This window comes from Antechinus flavipes, chromosome 3 (assembly GCF_016432865.1).
Source record: "Antechinus flavipes isolate AdamAnt ecotype Samford, QLD, Australia chromosome 3, AdamAnt_v2, whole genome shotgun sequence".
Lineage (NCBI taxonomy): Eukaryota > Metazoa > Chordata > Mammalia > Dasyuromorphia > Dasyuridae > Antechinus > Antechinus flavipes.
Window position 1 is genome coordinate 532,228,327 of NC_067400.1, and position 21,432 is coordinate 532,249,758.

The following is a 21,432-nucleotide window of genomic DNA, read 5'->3' on the forward strand; positions in this document are numbered from 1 at the left end:
AGAACTATAGCCCACACAAGGAAACCAGATCCTGACCAGAAAGTCATTTCTCTACATTCCCACTGGTACCCTGAGGCAGAAAGGACTTCTAGCTGGACATTCCATCATGGGTGGAAATAAAATTAAACTTAATTTTCCTGTCTCCTATCTTTTTTGAAAGTTTCCCTAATATTGTTTTTCTTTATTTGGGACCTGAATCCATAAGCCATACTTGTTTAGCATGGAGAAACTCAGCTAATAATGGAAACAATCAACTTGCCCTTTCCCCAAGTTTGTAACACTTGGCTTGATATTAGAAGTAATTTCCATTTCACAGAGAAAGGACAACTGAGAAGGTAAGTCTGCCAAAAGACTCTCTGTAAACAACTGGTCAAATTAAATCAGAAAGGCATTATAAAATGCTCCCCCCCACACACACCCAAGAAATGGAGTCAGATAATGACAAAAATAATTCTTGCCCTTTTTAAACACTTGGAGTTTGGAAAAGATTAAAACAAACAAAAACCAATCAAACAAAAGAAAACAAAACCAACAAATCTTCCCACCTTCAATTACTTCTCCCTCAAAAAGAATATGTCCAATTTACTAATGGCATATTCTATTAGTCACTAAACTTGAGCTAATGTTTTCACGAGTACTTGGAAGAGGAAAACCCAAGGTATTGAAAACAGCTATTTTACGATAAAACATCAGTCATAAAAATAATGCGGTTCTGCAACAAGTTTGCTCCAGACCTCTGGACCAGAAGAAACAGGAACTGGACAGCTGTTGATTTTTATGTAATTTAGGGACCATAAAGACTTTGGGGTGGATACTCTGTCAAGTGATGGTTTAAGGAACTAAGGCGGCAATACATATGTATCCTTAAACCACCCCCCACAGTCATTCCCCTCTCCCAAGGGTTAACAGTCCTTGCAAGGATCACACCAACCAGAACAGGTTATGATCAGGGCTAATCAAGGCTGGGGGCTGAATACTAGGGCTCCCATTCCAAATCCAGCAGGCAATTAGGGGTTGAGGTAATGACCATACCACTCATATCATACCTTCTCTATCTTCGCTTTTCGGGCGTTATGCACGAACCTGCGCCCCAGCTTCTTGGCGTACCAGATAGAGGCGAACATAGTATTTGATAGAAGGGAATTCCGACTGAAATCTGCTGCGCGACGAACTTAACCCTCCCACCCTCAGCTTCAATAGCAATCTCACGGCGATGGAGATCCTCACTTCTAGGCTGTTGCCTGTCCAGTCCCTGTCATGTTGCTTAAACAGGAGGAAAGAAGAGCAGCAAAGAAATCCTAAATCCACCACCCCACCAAGCCCGTCGTCTGTCCGGTCTGCAGGTATATTTACATACTGCCAGCAGCAGGAGGTCCGGGGTGAGCTAGCTTTGCATCCAGCTCACATCCAGTCTGCTAAGTGCCTGTCTGCAGTTCCTTAGCACTGTCACCGCCAACTACATGCGTGTCAGCATGAAAGGAAGCCGCAGTCAACTCGTACGGCAGACAGCTCACCTTCTGCTTCTGGGCTCCGGCAATTTAACTCCTTGGTTCTCTTTGCCTCTGCAGGCAGGCAGTTTCTGGGAGGGAGTGGGAAGGAGGGGTGGGGGTGGAGGGAGGGGGTGGAGCCGTGACTGATGAGAGCAGATTGGGAGACAACACAGCTTCACAGGTAAACCAGCCACCCCAGATGCAGGGAGGCAGCCAGGAGGGATACGAACAGGTGTCTGAACGACCCAAATGCCATCCTCTAAGACAATCGCCAAGATAAAGACTTGAGGGGGCCGGGTGGATCGGAGCTCCTGGAAGTATGTTCTGTGTTCTGTGCACGTGAGTGTGTGTGTGTGTGTGTGTTTTCTCCTCTTACTAATTCCAGCGTATTAATGACAGCAGAGCAGCCGGTCAGTTATTAATCTGGCTGCAAAGATTCCAAGATGAAACAACACTTCCTTTCTGTTGGGACTGAAGCTCGAAAAGTGCGTGGAATGAACCAGCCTGCCCCAAATTACCTTTGCCAAGGCCAGCGAAGCGAAACTCCTCTTGTCCCTTATTCCTGTCACCACCAGCTTTTCCTAGTGGAAAAGCAGTTCTAATGTGCTTAAAGGCACTTTCTTGGCCTTTTTAAATGATGAAAGTGCAATCTGCTACTTCTCTTTTGCCAGGTAAACTTGACTTTAACCCTACAGTTATCTCTTTACTGAGGATTCCTATTGGAAAGAGGGCTAGGATGATCTTCCTAGGACATCAAGACTTATCTCACGACTTAGAGAATTGTTCTGCGAATTAGCCTGAAATCTTGAAGATACAATCCAGTTATTCAGAGACTCGCAAACTGGGATTTTAGAGGATGCATAGGATCTTTGGATACCATTGAATCCAATCTTCTCATTTCACAGATGAGAAAACAGAAGCCAAGAGAGAGTCAGTGACTAGTTCAAGGTCAAAATACTCCCTTATGACAGAGGCAGAACTAGAATCTAGACCCTCAGACTCTAACCCTGCAACTTACCCAGTATACCATACAGCTCTTCCTGATTTTCTCACACTGTTTCCATGAACATTCAACTAATCAATAGCAAAAACAAACAAAACCTCTAGTAAAATAAAGCCCAATTTTAAAGCAACTTACACAAATTTCCTTTGATTTATCAGATACAATACTTTGTCTATGTTTGTTTGATTGGTGAAAATAATGTTGTTGTTGTTGTTGTTTTTTCCCCCCTGAGGTAATTAGAGTTAAGTGACTTGCCTAGGGTCACACAGCTAGGAAGTGTTAAGTGTCTGAGGCCAAATTTGAACTCAGGTTCCTCCTGAAGTCAGGGCTGGTGCTCTATCTACTGAATCACCTAGCTGACCCAATATACTCATTTTTAAGGAGGAAATGAATCCTTCCAATGAAACATCCATAAATCAAGTATACTGATTTACTGTGAGCTATATACTTTGCAAGGAACTCGGGAATGTTTCTTAGGACTTAGAGTTGAATAAAGTTTTAGAGATCCTTTAGCAAACCTCCTCATTTGGCAAGTGGGAAACAATAGAGACAGAATTCAAATCCAGTTTATTTGCATTATTTGCAATCTATGGTTTTCCCTATTAGTAAATAACTTCCAGATTTGACAAATCCTATTTCAGACACTTATTAGCAAGCTATGCAACTGTCTGCAAGTCAATCTACAAAAATTCACTTCTCTTATTTGTAAAAAACAAAAAAGAAAAAAAAAAGAAAATTAAAATTCTTTCAGTATTATCCCATAATTTTTTTTGCATGAAAAAGCACTTTACAAACATTAAAATCCTTTGTAAAATGAATTATTAGAACTATTATTATTGTTATTATTATTATTAAAGGGAATTATTTCATCATAGAGAAGGAAACACTTTCAGCCTCAGGAAGACCTTTGCTCAAGATCCACATCTGGCACATTCCAATTATTTATTCAGGGCAAATCTATAAGATTATAAATTACAAATGGGGTGTTGATTTGCATTGTTAGAAGAACTTTCCTCATCCAGAAGTTCCCTATTCCAATAAATCACAGGTCCAATACCTATCCTTAACATCATCCTAATTATCCTCATCATCCTCTCCCTCTTTCTCTCCCTCCTTGTTATTATTATTATTCTGTGTTGTCCATCTCAGTAAATCATTTACATTTACTAAATATTCTGACCAAATTATTTACTAAAGATACCCTCGTGGCCAGAAGCAATTAATGACTTGCACAAAATGAAAAGAATTAACTCAATTTTTATCTTAATAATAGATGTTTTTGACCTGATTCTACAAAAGATTTGCATTAGATTATACTTCTCTGCTTTTAGGAGCTTTTTTATGTTTTAAAGGTTCCCATGGGGCTTCCATGTGCACATATTCATTTAGATGTTAAATCAAAATCCTTGTGATATCTAAAAGTTAGCCATTTTCAATAGAGACTAAACCTATGGATAATCCTCACAAAGACAGTGGTAGAACCCCTGAGGGCACCAAAGAATTTTTAGATTCTAAATACTAATGACCCCCATTTTTATAGCACTGGAAGTTTGCCAAGTTTGAGAGGCAATATATGGAAGCAATAGAACTCTGGACTTGAAATCTGAAAGGCTATGTTAGATGACTTCTAAGATACTATCTAGCTCTAAATCTATGATATTAAGAGCCTTCCATATATCATGGCATTTGATCAAACCACTGATCCCTGACTTTAGCCATCACATAAGACAAGGGATTTAATTTTCCTGACACAACTGACTCCTTCATACTGTTCCTCAGCCAGGACCAAAGATCCTATGTAGTTCCAGAGAGAAATTATTCAACATTATATCAAGCTCTGGGACATAGCTGTTCTGGTAGAGCATTGAAGAGTAAGTAATTCAGACATGTCTGATTCCTTTCTAGGCAGCCAGTTCCTTAAACTCAGGTTTATCAGACTATTTGGTCATCAAGCAATAGGGACTTGTCATCTGGATGGCTCTACCATCTTCCCTTAAAATACCTTCACACACATAAAACAAAACAAAAAACGAGCAACAAACCATCTTTTGCTCAAAGAATTGTCATTAAATCAAGATCACCATTGCTATTGAGAGTGCTGTGACAGTCTCCAGTCCTACTGGCCCCCTAAGTGTTTCCCATAATATGGAATAATTCCTCATATATATTAGTCCTGTCCCTCCTATGACCCTCTTTCACTTTTCCCTCCTTTCCTCTTATGCCCTATGGTAGAAAAAAACAATAAGTTTTTATTAACAAACTCTCCTATGTATTAGACTTCTTCCTTTCATCTTCTTCCAATTATGAAATCATGGAAACTTACCTCTCTTAAGAAGACCCCATCCAGTGCTATAAACTTTTTTTTTTTTTTGCTGAGGCAATTTTTTGAATGTAGTCTATCCACAAATAATACAGTCAAGGTTCCCACATTTGGGAAAAATTACAGAGATCAGTCCACATGGAATGCAATCGATAAGCCTTACCTTGGGGAAACCACCTTTGTGATCATGGAATCATATTGTTCCATTGCCAAATGTATGCTTGCCAAAAAAGATTATTTTATGAAGAATTTACACAGTGCACTCATAAGGTGGTCAGAAAAAAAAAAACAGTACAAGGACACTCAAGGTCTCTTTTAAGAACTTTAGAATTTCTTGTATGACATGGGAGATACTGGCACAGGACCAGACAGCATGGGTACTCCTCATCAGAGAAGATGCCGCGCTCTATAAGTAAAGCAGAATTGAATTAGCTCAGAAGAAATTCAAGATGTGCAGAGTTAGAGAGTTGACCCCAAATGTTCATAGGGACTATTTATGTCTGACCTGTGGCAGAGCAGTCCAAGCTCATATTGGTCTGATGAGCTACAGTGGGACACACTTAACTTGACTCTAAAATGGTGATGTCATTTTGGTCTCTTTGAGAATGAACAACAATCCAGTGTTGTCATCGTTTTTACTTATGTGTCCAATACAACAAGAGAGGATGAGGGGCAGACAAGCTTCTTGCCCCTTAATAACACTTCCAGACCCATGGGTCCTGCTACCATTACTCAGCCAGTCTCTTCTCATAGAGAAGTTGCTGGCACAGTGGAAAAAACACTACTTAGGCCAGGAACACCTCAAGCACTTACAAGTGGGTGTTAGTTTCTATTTGCCTCAGTTTCTTCAACGGTGAAATGATAACACTTACCTTGAAGGGCTATTGTCAAGATCAAATGAGTTATCTTTTAAAGCACTTAGCACAGTATCTGGCACGTAGTAGGCACCATATAAATGTCCCTATTCCCTCTCCTTCTGAAGATCACTTCATCCAGAGATATCACCCCATCCATCCAGATCTGAGTGGTTATTCTCTTCTAAATCCTTAGGTCATTTTCTCTCTTTTCTAGCACTTGACACATAATGCTTCTTTCCACACCAGTCTCTAAACTTTCACTTGCAATCATGTAGGGGCAGCCAGGTAGCACAGTGGATAGAGCACCAGCCCTGAAGTCAGGAGGACCTGAATTCAAATCCGATCTCAGACATTATTTAACACCTCCTAGTTGTGTGACTCTGGGCAAGTCACTTAAGCACAGTTGCTTGGGAGGAAGGGGGGCGGGGGAGAAATGGGGAAAACAAACAAAAAAACCCTTTCTACTTGCAGACTTAAATCACCATGTTAATGCCCTCTTTAAATACCCTTGCTTCCAAGGTGATTCAGCAGCTTTCCAGCTTTCAAGATCAGAATCTCTCATTCTGTCAATGATAATCTTACTTCTTGATGTCATTATCGTTTTCCAAGTTCCTAATTCTAATAGGCTTCCTATGAGTATTCTTTCCTGATTTTCTACATGCTAGAGTCTTTTCAATCAAAAGCAGAGTATAACTTTGATTTCTTCCCCATGCATAAGATTTTTATCTTCAAAATACATAAAAGTCAATTATAGGCATACCATTTCCTCTGATAAAATGTATCAGGCCATTGGCATCTTTTGTTTTTAAATTTCAGTAGCTAACACAATGACTGGGACATAACAGGTACTTAAACATATTTCTAATTAGCCATAATTTCCTTGCCTTCTAAATCTCTTTGTGCTATATTGCTCCAAAATCAATTCTCCATCCTTTCCATAACCTCTGGTTACTACATTCCTCTCTGCATTTGTAGACCATTATTCCTATTCTAGAATAATTTTATTTCCTTCAAAATCTTGACTTTTTAGTAATTTCTGTTTTACTCTGCCCTCTGCCTTTGGGTCTCTTGTCCCCTTGACTTATCATCACTCATTCTTTTTTAAATTCCAAACTTGGAAAATTTTCACAATCTACCTTTTCCACTTCTGCTCATGTGTTGCTGATTGATGCTGATAGAGAGGAAAACATATAACCATGTCAACCACATTCACTATAAATTTATGGCTATTAATAAATCAACAGGAATTTACTCAGTAGCTTTTAGGTATCATACTTGGCTGTGGGAATCAAAAGACAAAAGTGAGAAATCCCTGCTCTCCATGAGTTTATGTTCCCTTAGTGATGGCTTGGGATACATAATGTATCCAGATAAATAAACACAGTATGTAGTAACATATATACACAATTTTTAAAACAGTGATTATAGGGAATTGGTGGAGAGGGCCTAACAACTTGAGAACTCAAAAAATGCCTCTTGAAGGAGGAGTGCTGAAGATGAATGCTGAAAAGAACTAAGGATTCAAAGTGCCAAAGAGGAATAGGAAGAAAATTCAAGCCTGGAAAATAACCTGTGTAAAAGTCAGGATGTAGACCAATTAAATCTCACAAACAAGGAAGGCCAGTTTGGCTGAAATTCAGAGTACATGAAGAGGAGTAATGTGAAATCAGTCTGAGAAGACAGCCTGGAGCCAGATTGTAAAGGCCTTCACATGCCAGATAAAGGAGTCCATATTTTATCCTCGAGGCCATGGGAAGTCCCTAATGTTTCTTGAACAGGGGAGTAACATGGTAAAAATCTATGTTTAGTGCTATCATCTGGCCACTCCCTGTAGTTTGTCAGTTAATTTAATTCTTCCTCAGTAGATCCTATACTTGATCCTATTCTCCAGAGGGTCTATTCTAAATCTTTTTTTTTTTTTTTCCTTCAGCAGCTTTCTTCATCCTCTCCCTGATCTTTCCCACAAGATCTCACCAAATATGTCACAGAAAACACTGAGCCAACACTGAGCCCTCTACCTTCTATCTAATGCTACACTTCAAATGACCTCAATATCATCCCCTTCTCCCTCCTCCTTTGCTTCAGTCTAAAGGCTCTCTTGTCTTTGCTTATGTCAATATGTTGACTTGTGATCCTGATCTTATTTTTGCCAAAACCTTGACTTTATAAATAATTTCCTCACTCTTCCTAATTTTTGATCTAATCTTATTCATTCTATACTACGTACAAATGGATCCAGAACTCCCTCTCCTATTCTTTCAAAAAAAAAAAAAATCCAAAATATTCGTCACTTTCTCTTATTTTTTTTCTTGAAGCTACAGTCCTATATCACTCCTTCTCACAACCAAGCGCCTAAAATAATCTATCTGTTGTCTTGCCTCCATTGTCTCACTTTCCTTAGCTCTTTCAAACTCTGAATTTTGTCCCTGCTACTTAACCACTTGACAGAACTTGAGCATTCCAAGTTCACCAAAGAATTCCTAGAGGATGACTCCCAGATATACACATCTATATATATACATATATACACATATGTCATCTCAGTTTCTCCTCTAACCACCAGTCTTACCTTACAAATAATTATTTATTAGATGTCTCCAAGTGGCTAATTCATAGGGAGCTGTGCAAAAAAAGAACTCATTAGCATTCCTCCCAAATCTTCCACTCTTATTAACTTCCCTATTTCTTTTTTTTAATATTTTATTTTATTTTATAATAACTTTATATTGACAGAATCCATGCCAGGGTAATTTTTTTTTTTTTTTACAACATTATCCCTTGCACTCACTTCTGTTCCGATTTTTCCCCTCCCTCCCTCCACCCCCTCCCCTAGATGGCAAGCAGTCCTATATATGTTAAATATGTTGCAGTATATCCTAGATACAATATATGTTTGCAGAACCGAGCAGTTCTCTTGTTGCACAGGGAGAATTGGATTCAGAAGGTAAAAAACAACTCGGAAAGAAAAACAAAAATGCAAATAGTTCACGTTCGTTTCCCAGTGTTCTTTCTTTGGGTGTAGCTGCTTCTGTCCATCATTTATCAATTGAAATTGAGTCTTTGTCAAAGAAATCCACTTCCATCAGTATACATTCTCATAAATATCGATGTCGAAGTGTAAAGTGATCTCCTGGTTCTACTCATTTCACTTAGCATCAGTTCATGTAAGTCTCTCCAGTCCTCTCTATATTCATCCTGCTGGTCATTTCTTACAGAACAATAATATTCCATAACATTCATATACCACAATTTACCCAGCCATTCTCCAATTGATGGGCATCCATTCAATTTCCAGTTTCTAGCCACTACAAACAGGGCTGCCACAAACATTTTAGCACATACAGCTCCCTTTCCCAACTTCCCTATTTCTGACAAGGGTATCACTATCCTTCCAGTTATCCAGAATTGCTATATTTCATCTGTCCTCAATTCTTCTTTCTTCATTCTTTCACATACAATTAGTTATTAGGTCTTGTGAGTAGTACCTTTGCAATATCTCTCTTACTTGTCCCCTTCCCTCCACTGATGGTCACCATCCTAATTCAATCCCTTGTCACCTCTCCCTTGGACTGATAAAGTATCCTACTAATTGGTCTCCCTCCATCTAATTTTCCTCTTCTCTAATCCATCCTCAATAGGATTATCAAATTGATATTTCTAAGAACCAGGTCACTCCTCCTCCTACTCAAGATGTCTCAGTATTTCCTTAGTCCCTCTAGGATAAAAAAAAAAATTCTCTTATTTTAAAAGATTCCAGCCTGTTTTTCTATGCTTACTGGACTCCCTCTCATCACACATTCCATATTCTAGAAAAACTAGCATGCTTGTTCTTCTTCATTACAGAAATTTCTTATCACTGTGTCTAGGCAAAAATTATTTCATATGCCTAGAATGTACTCCAATGAAGGCATTGCCTAATATCTTCAAAATCCTTTGCTCCTCACAAAGCTCAACTCAAGCACCATCTCTTAAAGGCAGCATATTCTGATTTCCCAGTAGCTGGTGCCATAGATAACATTTTGCTACCAAATATGGTGATTTCTCTTTCTTTGTCTCTGTCTTTGTCTGTCTATCTCTGTCTCTTTGTCTCTTTCTCTCTCCCCTTCTCTGTCTCTCTGTCTGTCTCTCTGTTTCTTTCTCAGTCTCTCTTTGTCTCTGTCTCTGGTTCTCTGTCTGTCTGTCTGTCTGTTTCTTTCTCAGTCTCTCTCTGTCTCTGTCTCCCTCCCCCCACATGCTATATTCATGTATATATATATATATATGTATGTATAATATGCACACATATATAATAATGGTAACTATAAGCAATGTGTATGTAGTACTTATTATATGCCAGATACTGAGCAATTATTACCAACTATATGCCAAGCACTTTACAATTATCATCGTTTTATCCTAGCAACCCTAGGAGGCAGGTGCTATGATTATCCTATTTTACAGATGAGTAGAGAGAAGTTAATTAACTTGCCCAAAGCTACACAACTAAGAAATATCTGGGCTCAAATTTGAATTCAGGTCTTTCTGATTCTAGGAATGGCTTTCTATCTACTGTGTGACTTTGTTGCTTATATGTGTGTGTTTGTGTGTGTGTGTGTGTATAAGGTTTATATATGTGTATATATATAATGTGTGTATGTATACATACATGTATATTTATGCATCTTTTAATCATATGATCATATGTATATGTGTGTATGTCTACACACACATATATACATATGTATGCATTTGTGTTCATTTATATATTTGAATTTCCATTTCTGTTTACATGTTTCCAAACCCTCCTACCCCATAGTCCTTGAATTAGAGACTCTTTATTTTTGTCCTTTTTCATAGTGTCTATTTCACATGATATCTAACACATAGCAGATATTAAAAATGCTTTTAAAAAATTAAAAAAATTCTTTTTTGAATGAATAAATGGTCCTCAAACCCCACGAAATAATTCTACAAATAATTTTATAATTCTACAGATAGAAAAAATCCTACAAATAATTTTATTCTCACATTACAGAAAAAGAAACTGAACCTTAGAAAGGTTAAACACTTTGCCTTATTTTTACACTACTAGTAAATGTAAGAAGATCAGAACTCGAGTTTTGCTTGATTCTAAGTATATTTAACACTATATTGTGATGCTTCTCTATACTGGCAAAGATATTAAATGCTCCTAGAAAGTTGGTTTTGTTTTTACCTATTTACCACCTACCTGTAGATGCTTAGCTATCAATGTGTCCTGTTTTGCACTCCTCTCCTCCCTCCCCTCTTTTATCATTCTCCCTACTGATTGCTTCCACTTCTATTTCTTGGATTTTCAATTCGATAATGTTAGGCAGTCCATGTGTAAAGATCTCTGTAAAACACCCTGAGCTCTTTGGAGAAAAAGAACCATCTAAATCTGACAAATAAATAAATGATGACCCCTGCTTTACTGTCAAGGAGTTGCTGGCAGCCCAGAGTTTATCCTACTACTGCCAGCCTGCTAAAATGCATTCATTATCTCTACACACTGTTTTGGACTTTAGCATTTAGTTAAAGAATCTTTAGTTCCACCAGGAAGAACAAAATAAACAAGGGCCAAGCAATTGTCCTTCAGTGGATGCAATCTTAATGAATAAGTAGGGAAATGCAGCTTGTAAGTTTCTGAATAGTTCCAGAAAATGAGGAGGTAGCAATGTGTAAAAATCATTTTTTAAAAACTTTATTTCATAGAGAGATAAAAAAGTCTTAATTTACACAGAAGGAATTGTAAAAATATAAAGAATTTCCTTAGGGTTCACTTGTAACTTAAAAATTCATAAGTCATTGAAATTGGGGCTTGGAGGAATCTGTGCTACTTGGCATTTCTCCACTTTTTAAAAACATTCTTGTTATAAGAATATTTTCCCCCACCCCCTTTATGGTTTTATAGAATTTTACAGGCTATATTTCTTCAACAGATGAATTAGGCCTCCCAGCTGAGTTTAGCCTATGAGATTAACAAGCATTGTAGATGGATTGACAACCAGGACAGGCACCCAAGAACTGGAAAAGGTTAGAAAGATAGCAGGAATTTATTGATTAAAATTTAGCCTTACATGGGGCTTAAAGAAACTCTAAATCATCTCTATGAAACAAGTTAATTATCATGTTTCTACAACCATGTCAGCTCAGTTTTCCATGGACAGAGCACATATGTATTAAAGCAAAGTGACAGCTGCCTTCAATGAATCTTTATATTCTCTAATCATTGTTATCCTGTATTGAGACAAATCACATATGCTTCTCTGTGTTACAGAAACTTTTTTTCTAAAAGATACTTCAAATGCTTTATATATCTATATTATCATCAATTAGGCAGGCAATCCTCCCTCTCTCCTCACTCCCCTTTGTCCTATTGTTAATCATGCCCTTTTTTATGTAATGCTGTCTGCTTTTATATGGGGGACCAAGGAAGGTGGAAAGATCACAAAGTGTGGAATTAAAAAATATGGGTTCATGTTCCAATACTGTGATTTAATTTATTGGATATTTATGATGCAGTTAGAAAAAATATTCTTTAAGGGTCATTTAAATTCCAAATCCTACCTTCTTCCTAACTCTGTACCCTAATATTTATATTAAAACTCTTTGAGAGTTCAGTATATTGGGTGTCAGATTTTCAATTTCTAAGAGAAATAACATATTTAAACTGTCATCTTGTGAGTTCTGGCCCATCATTCCCACTTGTGGAGACCTTCTAGGATCTTGATTTGATTTTTTATCAACATTTTCTCTTCACTTTCCTATACAAAATGAATGGGTTGGAATCAATGCCCTCTAAGACCTCCAGATCAAAATCTATGATCTATCACTCTCAAATTTAGCAAGCATGTCATCTCTGCATTTATAACTCACTAACAAAACAGTGTCAAAGACAGATCCTTTAAGCACACTATTGGAGACCTTTCACACAGATTGAAGTTTATCCATTAAGAATGATTTGTTGAACTTGGTTATTTGACATGTTCCAAATCTGCCTATATTGCTATATAGCCCATATCTCTCTATCTTCACGGCCTGGTTTCATGTATGCTCAAAACATCTGAGATCATGTTTCTACTACATGAAAGGACCAGGAGAATCATGGAAGAAACACATTTTGATTGACTATGTAGTAAGATTGTTAAAAATCTTCAAAACAATCCCTATCAATTATGGCCAGTAGTTTGTGCTGCATATGCATCTTGGGAGCAGGGTATCTCCTCCACTGATGGGCAGTGAGACCTTGACTAGTAAAAGGAATGGCTGTAGGACCTCCTTTTCCCCTCCCAGAGGCCATATGTCCCTCTTGAAATAGACCTGAGTCCTTGACCTTTTCATTTTTCTCTTCTAGAGTTAGACAGAGGAATCTCCAATCTAGGGAGTTTTAAAGGTTTGGATCAGGAGCCACAGAAATCTGGAGGTTCAGGGGTGCAAGTCAATTGTTGCATCTGGCTCACCACGGAATGACCAACTGGACTGGTTATTAGGACTCCTTCCTGGAGTCTGGAAGGGTGCCACTTTCAGACATGAACTAGGTGGGCAACAATACTGTGGAGGATTAGAACTAAGTTGTGAGACTCATCCTTCTTCCTCCTTTGACAGAGATATAGGTATTATGTTCCTGAGATATTGGGGAAATATTCCTGTTTGTTTTTATTACATCATTCAAGTAAACTTTCCTTTGTAAAAGTTACCCAGTGGTTAAAGGGAACTAAAGGGCTAATTGTGGAATCCTTAAAATGAGAGTAAAGACAAAAATAATGGAGGCTTGATACATTATTCACAAAGATACTCCAGAACTCTAAGGGGCAGATATGGCCTCTTGAACCCTGAGAGAAAGTGGAGCCAGAACGTGCAAATAACATGGACATGATAAACATTAGCAAATACCTTGCCAAAATTTAAGTATATTATATCTATCTACCTACTTATCTATCTATCTATCTATCTATCTATCTATCTATATCTATAATCTATATAATTTCCTTGATTTAGGAAATATGTTACAAAAAAGAAAACTTGTTTTGCCTGATGCATATTGCTCTTTATAAACTCATCATGTTGGTTGTTAGTGATTTTCCCAACGATTTTTAAGTATTTATAAACCATCCTTTCTGAAATATTGCCAGGAGTTTCTGCCAAGGTCATTTGCTTACAGTATGATGGAGCCATATTTTTTTAGTATTTTTATAAATTGGAATAATATGTGTTATATCCAATCCCATAGCATCTCTTCCCTTTTTCATGATACTTCAAAAGTCCTGAAGGGACTATTTGACAATTAAATCCACAAATTCTTTCAATATCCTAGGATATAGTTTTTTTGGTCTAGTTACCTGAGTTCATAACACAATGCCTTACACACAATACATGATTAATAAATGTTTGTTTATTGGGATTAAAGGAAGAACAACTAGCAATATCTCCCCACCTCCTCACTTTTATAGATTTCATTTGCTGCTAACCATTTTTTTCCTTTAAATTATATTGTCTGTAATCTGAAAGTCAGTGTCCTTGGTGAAGAAAAGAAACAAACTAAGGGCTAACTAGTTCTACCCTATTTTTATCATTCATTATTATAATTGAATTCACCTCATCTCCTTTTTCCTCTCCTTTTGATGTCAACATAGTTAAAAACCTCATTTTGAATATTGTGTATAAGTAATCTGTGCCAAACATTGCAAAGGGCATTGATAAGATGGAGAGTATCAGAGGAAGGCCACCAGAATAATGAAGAGTCTCAGGATGTATCTACATGATACATGTGGATTGAAGGAAAATCCTGTATAACCTGAAATGAGAAGAGTTGAGGAGATAGGGCTAGGAATAGGACATGATGAGTATCCCACAAAGATGTCACTTTGTAGAATTTGTTTTGTCTCAAAGAAAAGAACAAGGATCTGTAAGTAGAAGTTGCAAAGAGGCATATTTAGGATTGATATCAAGAATAATAACCTAAGAATTAGGCAATGGATTACCATAGAAAGGATATATATGTATGTATGTTTATATCTATGTATATGATACATGTATATGAGAGCACATAGAAAAAGGTAGTTCTTTTTTTTTCTTTTATTATCAGATACTATTTTTAAAATGTGTTATACATATACATGTGAAACTTGTTCTGAGTATACTGGTTTCTGATGATAATTTTCCCCCTTTTTTTCCAATTAGTGAAATAATAGCAATGAATAGAAATTCTGGGTATTTTTTTTCTTTATCTTTCCAATGAGAAACAGAAATAAAAATATTCTTTATTAAATCCAACTTAGAGAATCTTCATGTTGATATATATTGGCTATTTAACATTAGTCAAATAACTTAAACTCTCAATATTCTGGGTAATTCTCTAAGACTATAAGGAATAGAGCAGGTAGCAAACTGTATTGGTTAAGGAACTACACTCACCTAGGAGTGTTTATTATTGAATATTCTGTTCAGTGTGACATAATAGAAAGAGAAAAAGATCTGGGTCCTCCCTCTTCTTTCAATGAACTTGAACTAGTAATTTCATTTAGGTACTTAGGTAGTATAATGAACTTGAATCAAGAAGACATAAGTTCAAATCCTACCTCAGATTCTTATTATATGTGTGACCCTGTGCACATCTTTAATTCCCCAATTCCCTCATCTATAAAATAGGAGTGGTACCTTCTTCTTCACATGAGGAAATCTATGTAGTGTCATGACAAGAAATGAAGTCTAGAAATGAAGCCAAGAAATAGTCTAAAAGAGATCACCTATTATTTATACATTCCTATATTAGATTATATATAATATAGGATTGCAATCCTATTAATAGGAATTTATAGATGCAATTCACACAATATAGGTATCAACATTGCTAAGGATTCTATTTTTCTGTTATAAGAATAATTTCGATAGTCTGCTATGTTCTTTTCTGAGCTAAGAATTCCACAAATTCTGAGAGTCATCATTAAATTTATCTTTCTCTCAAGCAAAATGCTGCAGTTATTCTGTTCTACTAAGTTGTGTAGGTATGTTGAACAAAGCTTAAAATAGTCCCAAGAGTTCTGGCACCACTGCAGATTTGAGGATGCAGCAGTGCCAGTAGCTGAAGCCAGGAGTTGTCCCTTTTCCAGTAGGTAGTATCACAGTTGGGAACCAGAAGTAATCATTTGTATCTTGTCAGTCTCAACATATAGATAACATTTGGTTAAAATCTAGATACAGAAATTAGCCAAGATACAAATGGATATAGGCGATGCCCAAATGTGCCAATTGACTGGAATCAAATCAGGAGATGCATTTAGGATCCTCTCCAAAGTATTAAAATTTGTTTCTCTTTCCAATATTAATGATAGAATGAATGAATTCCTACCCAAATAGGACTGGCTTATTTTATTTAATTTTGCTTTTGAAACTCATCAAATTCAAATTATTATAACTAGAATATCTCCAATGAATTCCCCTGTTTCTTTTTACTCTGATCTGGAGAAATGGTGGTTGTAGAAGAAAAATTAAAGAGAAAGGGAATTCAGGCCTCTGGATAGAAATTCCAGTTCTATCACTTACTGAAAGTCACTGAAATTAGCAGAGCCTCAGTATCTGACTTGCAACATGAGATTAGTAATACTTCTTGTGAGTAGAACCAAGAGAACATTGTACACAGCAAAAGCAAGATTATATGAGGATCCGTTCTGATGGATGTGGTTCTTTTCAACACTGAGGTCATTCAGGCCAGTTCCAATGGATTTGTGATAAAGAGAGCCATCTGTACCCAGAGAGAGGACTGTGGGGACCAAGTATGGATCACAACATTGGATTTTCACTTTTTTTGTTGTTTATTTGCATTTTTTCCTATTTTTTTCCTTCTTGATCTGATTTTTCTTGGGCAATATAATAATTATAAAAATATGTATAGAAGAATTACACATATTTAAAATATATTGGAATACTTGCTTCTAGGGGAGGAGGTAGGAAGTAAAAGGAGAGGAAAAAAATTGGAACACAAGGTTTTGCAAGGATGAATGTTGAAAATTATCTATGCATATGTTTGAAAGTAAAAAGCCTTATTAAAAAATAAAAATAATAATACTTCTTATTCCTATTTCAGATTTAAGTTGTAGGAAAAAGCAGTCTGAAAGTAACTTAAGGAATATGAATTATTATCATTATTACTAACAAAAATAGAGGTGATTTCAAATTTGCAATAGTAATATGTCTTCTTAAGGCATCTTGACAGTGAAGGGACCTGAGATATTTTTCATTTTGAGGCATCCATGAATGGATGGCTTTGTTGTCATGTGGGTTCTAGGTTAAATCATAACAACTGACCTATCTAGAATCATAGAATTTCATGCAGAAAGGGACAGAAAAGGTCATCTATTCCATCTTCCTTCTTTTCCAGAAAAGAAAATTGAAGTACAAAGAAGTCAAGAGTCGGAAATAAAATTAGAACTCATATCCCCTGACTACAACTCTAGTACTCTATTCATTACACTTAGGGCAATTTAATATTTAATAAGCCTACAAACTTGACAATGCACAGAATTCACCTATAACAAAGAAGTGTTACAAGGCCTTCTGAAAGATACCTTATTTTAATCTTCTCACCTTAACTGAAGACAAAACTCCAATTTAATCAGTTTTCTAATGCTTTGTTAAAATGGCTTAGGGAAATTTGGAAAGTTTTCTCTTGTGCCTGGAATTAAAAATCCTCACAGTGATGTCTTCCTTAAGTCTTAAACTAAATTTTTCATATTGCCTTTACATCTATTTTTGCTTCTTGTGCTTTTAACAAATGATAAAATTGAGTTGTCATCATCTTATAACAATGTTTCACATACTTGAGGACTGTTAAAAAGAAGTCTCTGAATTGTCTCTTTTTGCCTTGGCAAATAACTCATTTCTCGAGTTTTCTTCATAGAAATCATTTCCAAACCACTTCATTATATTAGTGTGGCTCTTTTGCCGGATATTCTCTAAAGCTTGAGATGTTTCTCTTTAATAGGAAAGTCCCAAATTTTGGCCCGGAACTTACAGGTTGGACCTTAACTGAGCTCTGGTGAATGAAGGATGTCCAAGATTTTCAGTTCCCATCCTCCAGCACAGATTCTGCTGACTCATGTTGGCTTTTTCAAAATCCCTGTCTCTATATCATTATGATGGACAGTGAAGGACATTGCAAAAACCTCTGAAATTGGAGTAAGGAAGAAATGCATTTGGATTTTGTCTCTGCCTTGCTGAGCAAATAACTTACTTTTCGGAGACTCAGTTTATACATTTGTAAAGTGAAGGGATTGGACTTCATGGCTTCTAATGACCTTTCCAAAACCAAATCCAATTATTCTATACCTCAGTCAAGCATTAAACATATATTTAATAAGCTCTTACTATGCTAGGCAAGATGATAAATGATAAGGACACAAAGAAAGGGAAAACATAGTCTCTGCCCCCAAGGAGCTCACATTGTAATAGAAAGAAAATATAAATAACTAGGAAGATAAAAGATAGAAGATAAGATAAATTAGATAGAAGTCAGTCTCAGAAAAAAAGTATTAATAGTTAGGGGGAACTGAGTGAGGAGTTCTGCAGAAGGAAGCTAGGGAAATCAGAAGGCAGAGATGAGAAGGAAGAACTGGGGGATGGACAATACAAAGGAATTGAATTAGGGGAATAGTATGTCCAGTTTGAGGAACTGAAACTGGGTTTGTGTAGCTTGTTTATATATGGAAGTAGTAAAGTGAAACAAGAATTGAAAGTTAGGAAGGAGTTGGGTTGTGAACTATCCAGCAACTTTCAATGCCAAATAGGGGAATTTATATGTGATCCTGGACATAAGTAGGAACCCCTGAAGCTCCTCAAGGGAGGGAGAAGTGGGACCTGGTCAGACCTATATTTTAGAAAATCATCTTGGAGTGAATGGAGAATTGGCAGGATATTGTAATAGTCCAGGAGACAAGTAATGTGGATCTGAAAGATGGCTATGTAAATAGAGAGAAGGCAAGTATTTGTGAGATGATGTGTAGGTAGGAATGACAAGTTTTGGCAATTGATCAGATATGTGGGATGAGTAAGATGGAGAAGCCAAGAATGGCATCAAAGTTGTGGGACTGCGTGACTAGAAGAATGGAATCATCATCAATACCGATAAGAAAATTTGAAAAAGGGGAGGATTTTAGGCTAAGTATAATGTTATTTTTTAGATATGTTTAAATCAATATTCTTTTGGGGCATCCAGTTTGAGAAATTCAAAAGGCAGTTGATGATATGTGTTAGAAGAGTCTATCTAGTCTAGGCCTAGATATCTAGATGTGAGAATGCCTTTAGTGGATTAATGCTTATGGATGATAACAACTGGGATCCCCAGGTGAGATCATACAGAGCAAAGGTTCTTAACTTGAGGTCCATAGACAAATTTCAAGATATTAATTAATTTAGATGGGAAATTAAATCTTTATTTCAAAATATTTGGCTTCCTTTGTAATCCTCCATATATTTCATGTATTTCAAAACATTTTTAAGCTAAGAACAGGACCATAAGTTTCATCAGACTACCAAAGGGGACCATAAACAAAAAGACTTTAGAACTCTTAATTTGGAATGAAAAGAGAAGAGGGGTCCTGATAAAGTTTTAGGGTTTATGCACAGTTATTGGGTGTTACATTGATGAAGATCTAGGAAAGGAGATTGAAAAACAGCAGTTGGATAGATAGGAGGATCAGGAAAGAACAGAATTATAAAAAACCCACAGAGGAGAACATATCCAAGACAATAAGTTAGTCACTAATCAGGATTAAATGCTGAATAAAAGTCTAGGAGGATAAGGACTACAAAAATCCAGTAGATGAGAAATAATCTTATTCTCCAATGCTCTCCCTCCTTCTCTTCTCCTATTGAATTCCTCCTCCTCTTTTAAAACCCACCCCTCATTCTCTTTCTCTTCCAGAAGCCTTCTTTGGTCCTCTTTGTTACTTATCTCCTGTACTATTTCAATGTCCTGCCAATTCTCCACTCATTCCAAGTTGATTGTTATAAAATATAGACCAAGAGACACTTCTCCCTTCTTTAAAAAACTTCAGTGGTTCCTAGTTACTTAAGATCACATATGAATTCTTCTATTTGGCACTGAAAGTTCTTCACAATCCAACTCCTTCCTAACTTTCAATTCTTCTTTCACTGTACTATCTTCTCCCACTCATAGCTGACACAGCACCATAGAGGGCTACAGAGAGAAAGTGTTTTTGGGATTTCAGAACTGGAAAAAACTCCCAGAAAAGAACTAATTATCAATTCTGATCAGTATCTTCTCTGCAACTATCCAGCAAGTTTATACTAAGCACCTCCAAAAGTGTCAGCTTCTTATGAGGTGCAAATACAAAGGATGAGACAATCTTACCTACTTCAATAAATTTAAATTTGAACATGGCAGACAAATATCGATGTGAAAATATACAGCATACACATAAACTGAATAAATAAAAACATCTACAAATGTTGACAAAGACAAGATAGTTTGGGAAGAAGGTGGTAGGAAACAGAAAAGACACTAAAAGCTTCATATATGTGTTTAAGGTATTACTAGGATCCAGATCTTCTCACTCTAAGACCTGATCTCTATACTACTTCTTATGCCCTGGATATCTATCACTCTAATCTACTTTTGATATCTCCAATGTACTTATGTTATAATGGTGTGCCTTAACGTCTGTATTATTAGCTCATACCCCTCCTAGACTAAGATGGAATATTTTATTAAATCTCTGTATCTTCCTCAGCAGTCAGTACCTGGAAACATAGTAGATACTTATCATGCCTACTGAATTGTAAGATATCTTTGGAAAATTCAAGATAAAGCAAATTTTGGTGAAAAGTACATTCAAAGCATGGATTTGGTTCAAAAGGTGATAGATGAGACTCCTTTATTTTATAGCAACTTTAAAGTCCTTATATCCTAATTCTTGCCCAGGGTCATACAGCCAATAAGTGTCTGAGGACAGATTTAAACTCATGAAGATGGGACTTTCCGACTCCAGGCCCTGAGCCCTATCCACTGTACTACCTAGCTGCTTTTGCTAATGAAAGCAAGTCAACATTCAAACATCTCTGTTTTCCCCATTTGTAATCTATATAGAATAATTAGAAATGGCACTGGATGTATATGTGTGCCTACACATATGTTTGTACAGACAGATAATCTATATACATGTATTTTTTCTTATCCCAGAGATAATTTTCAATTAACAAGACTATGTTTGTCAAAGATCATTGCAGAACAATGTAACGCCACCCCAATACAGTTTTAGGTGATGAGAAGTACCTCAGCTCCACCATTCTGATCAATTGGATAAACCATTTTATCTATAGTCTCAGTTCTCTCATCTGTAAGGAAGGCTGGACTAAACAATAACTTTCCTTCTAGTTGTAAAAACTATCAGCCTGAGGTCCAGAACTCAGTTACCTAGATATGTTGAGCTTCTTAGAAAGTGGTAAATCACACAACCAGAAAATGTTATAGGCAAATTTTGATACCAGGTATCTCTGGCTTCAAGGTCTAAGCTCTATTATATAACATTCTCATTCTTTCTTCATCTCTCTTTGTTTCTTTGTCTAACTCCGTCTCTCTTCCCCCATATACATATGTATTTGTCTGTGTATACCTGTGTATATGTGTGTGTTACATAGCATACATACATGCATATAGGATAGAGAATTGCATTTGGAATTAAGAACACAGGGGTTCAAATTTTCTTGAAAACACTCCTCTGACTTACATGAACTGATGCTAAGTGA

General features: G+C 36.5%; 1 protein-coding gene across 12 annotated transcripts in view; it reads right to left on the reverse strand.

Annotated features, from left to right (window-relative positions):
* The window catches only part of DLG2 (discs large MAGUK scaffold protein 2), a 2,591,935-nt gene that overhangs the window by 1,192,860 nt on the left and 1,377,643 nt on the right, over nt 1-21,432 (reverse strand). The window contains exon 1 of one of the 12 annotated variants that reach the window (XM_051987245.1): nt 1,047-1,504. The exons of 10 other annotated variants lie outside the window; for them this stretch is intronic. In XM_051987245.1, the coding sequence (XP_051843205.1) occupies nt 1,047-1,124 (78 nt within the window). In that variant the 5' untranslated portion in view covers nt 1,125-1,504. Of the gene's footprint in view, nt 1-1,046; nt 1,505-21,432 lie in introns of those variants that run through there. One more of the 12 variants, XM_051987247.1, reaches the window with a different exon arrangement.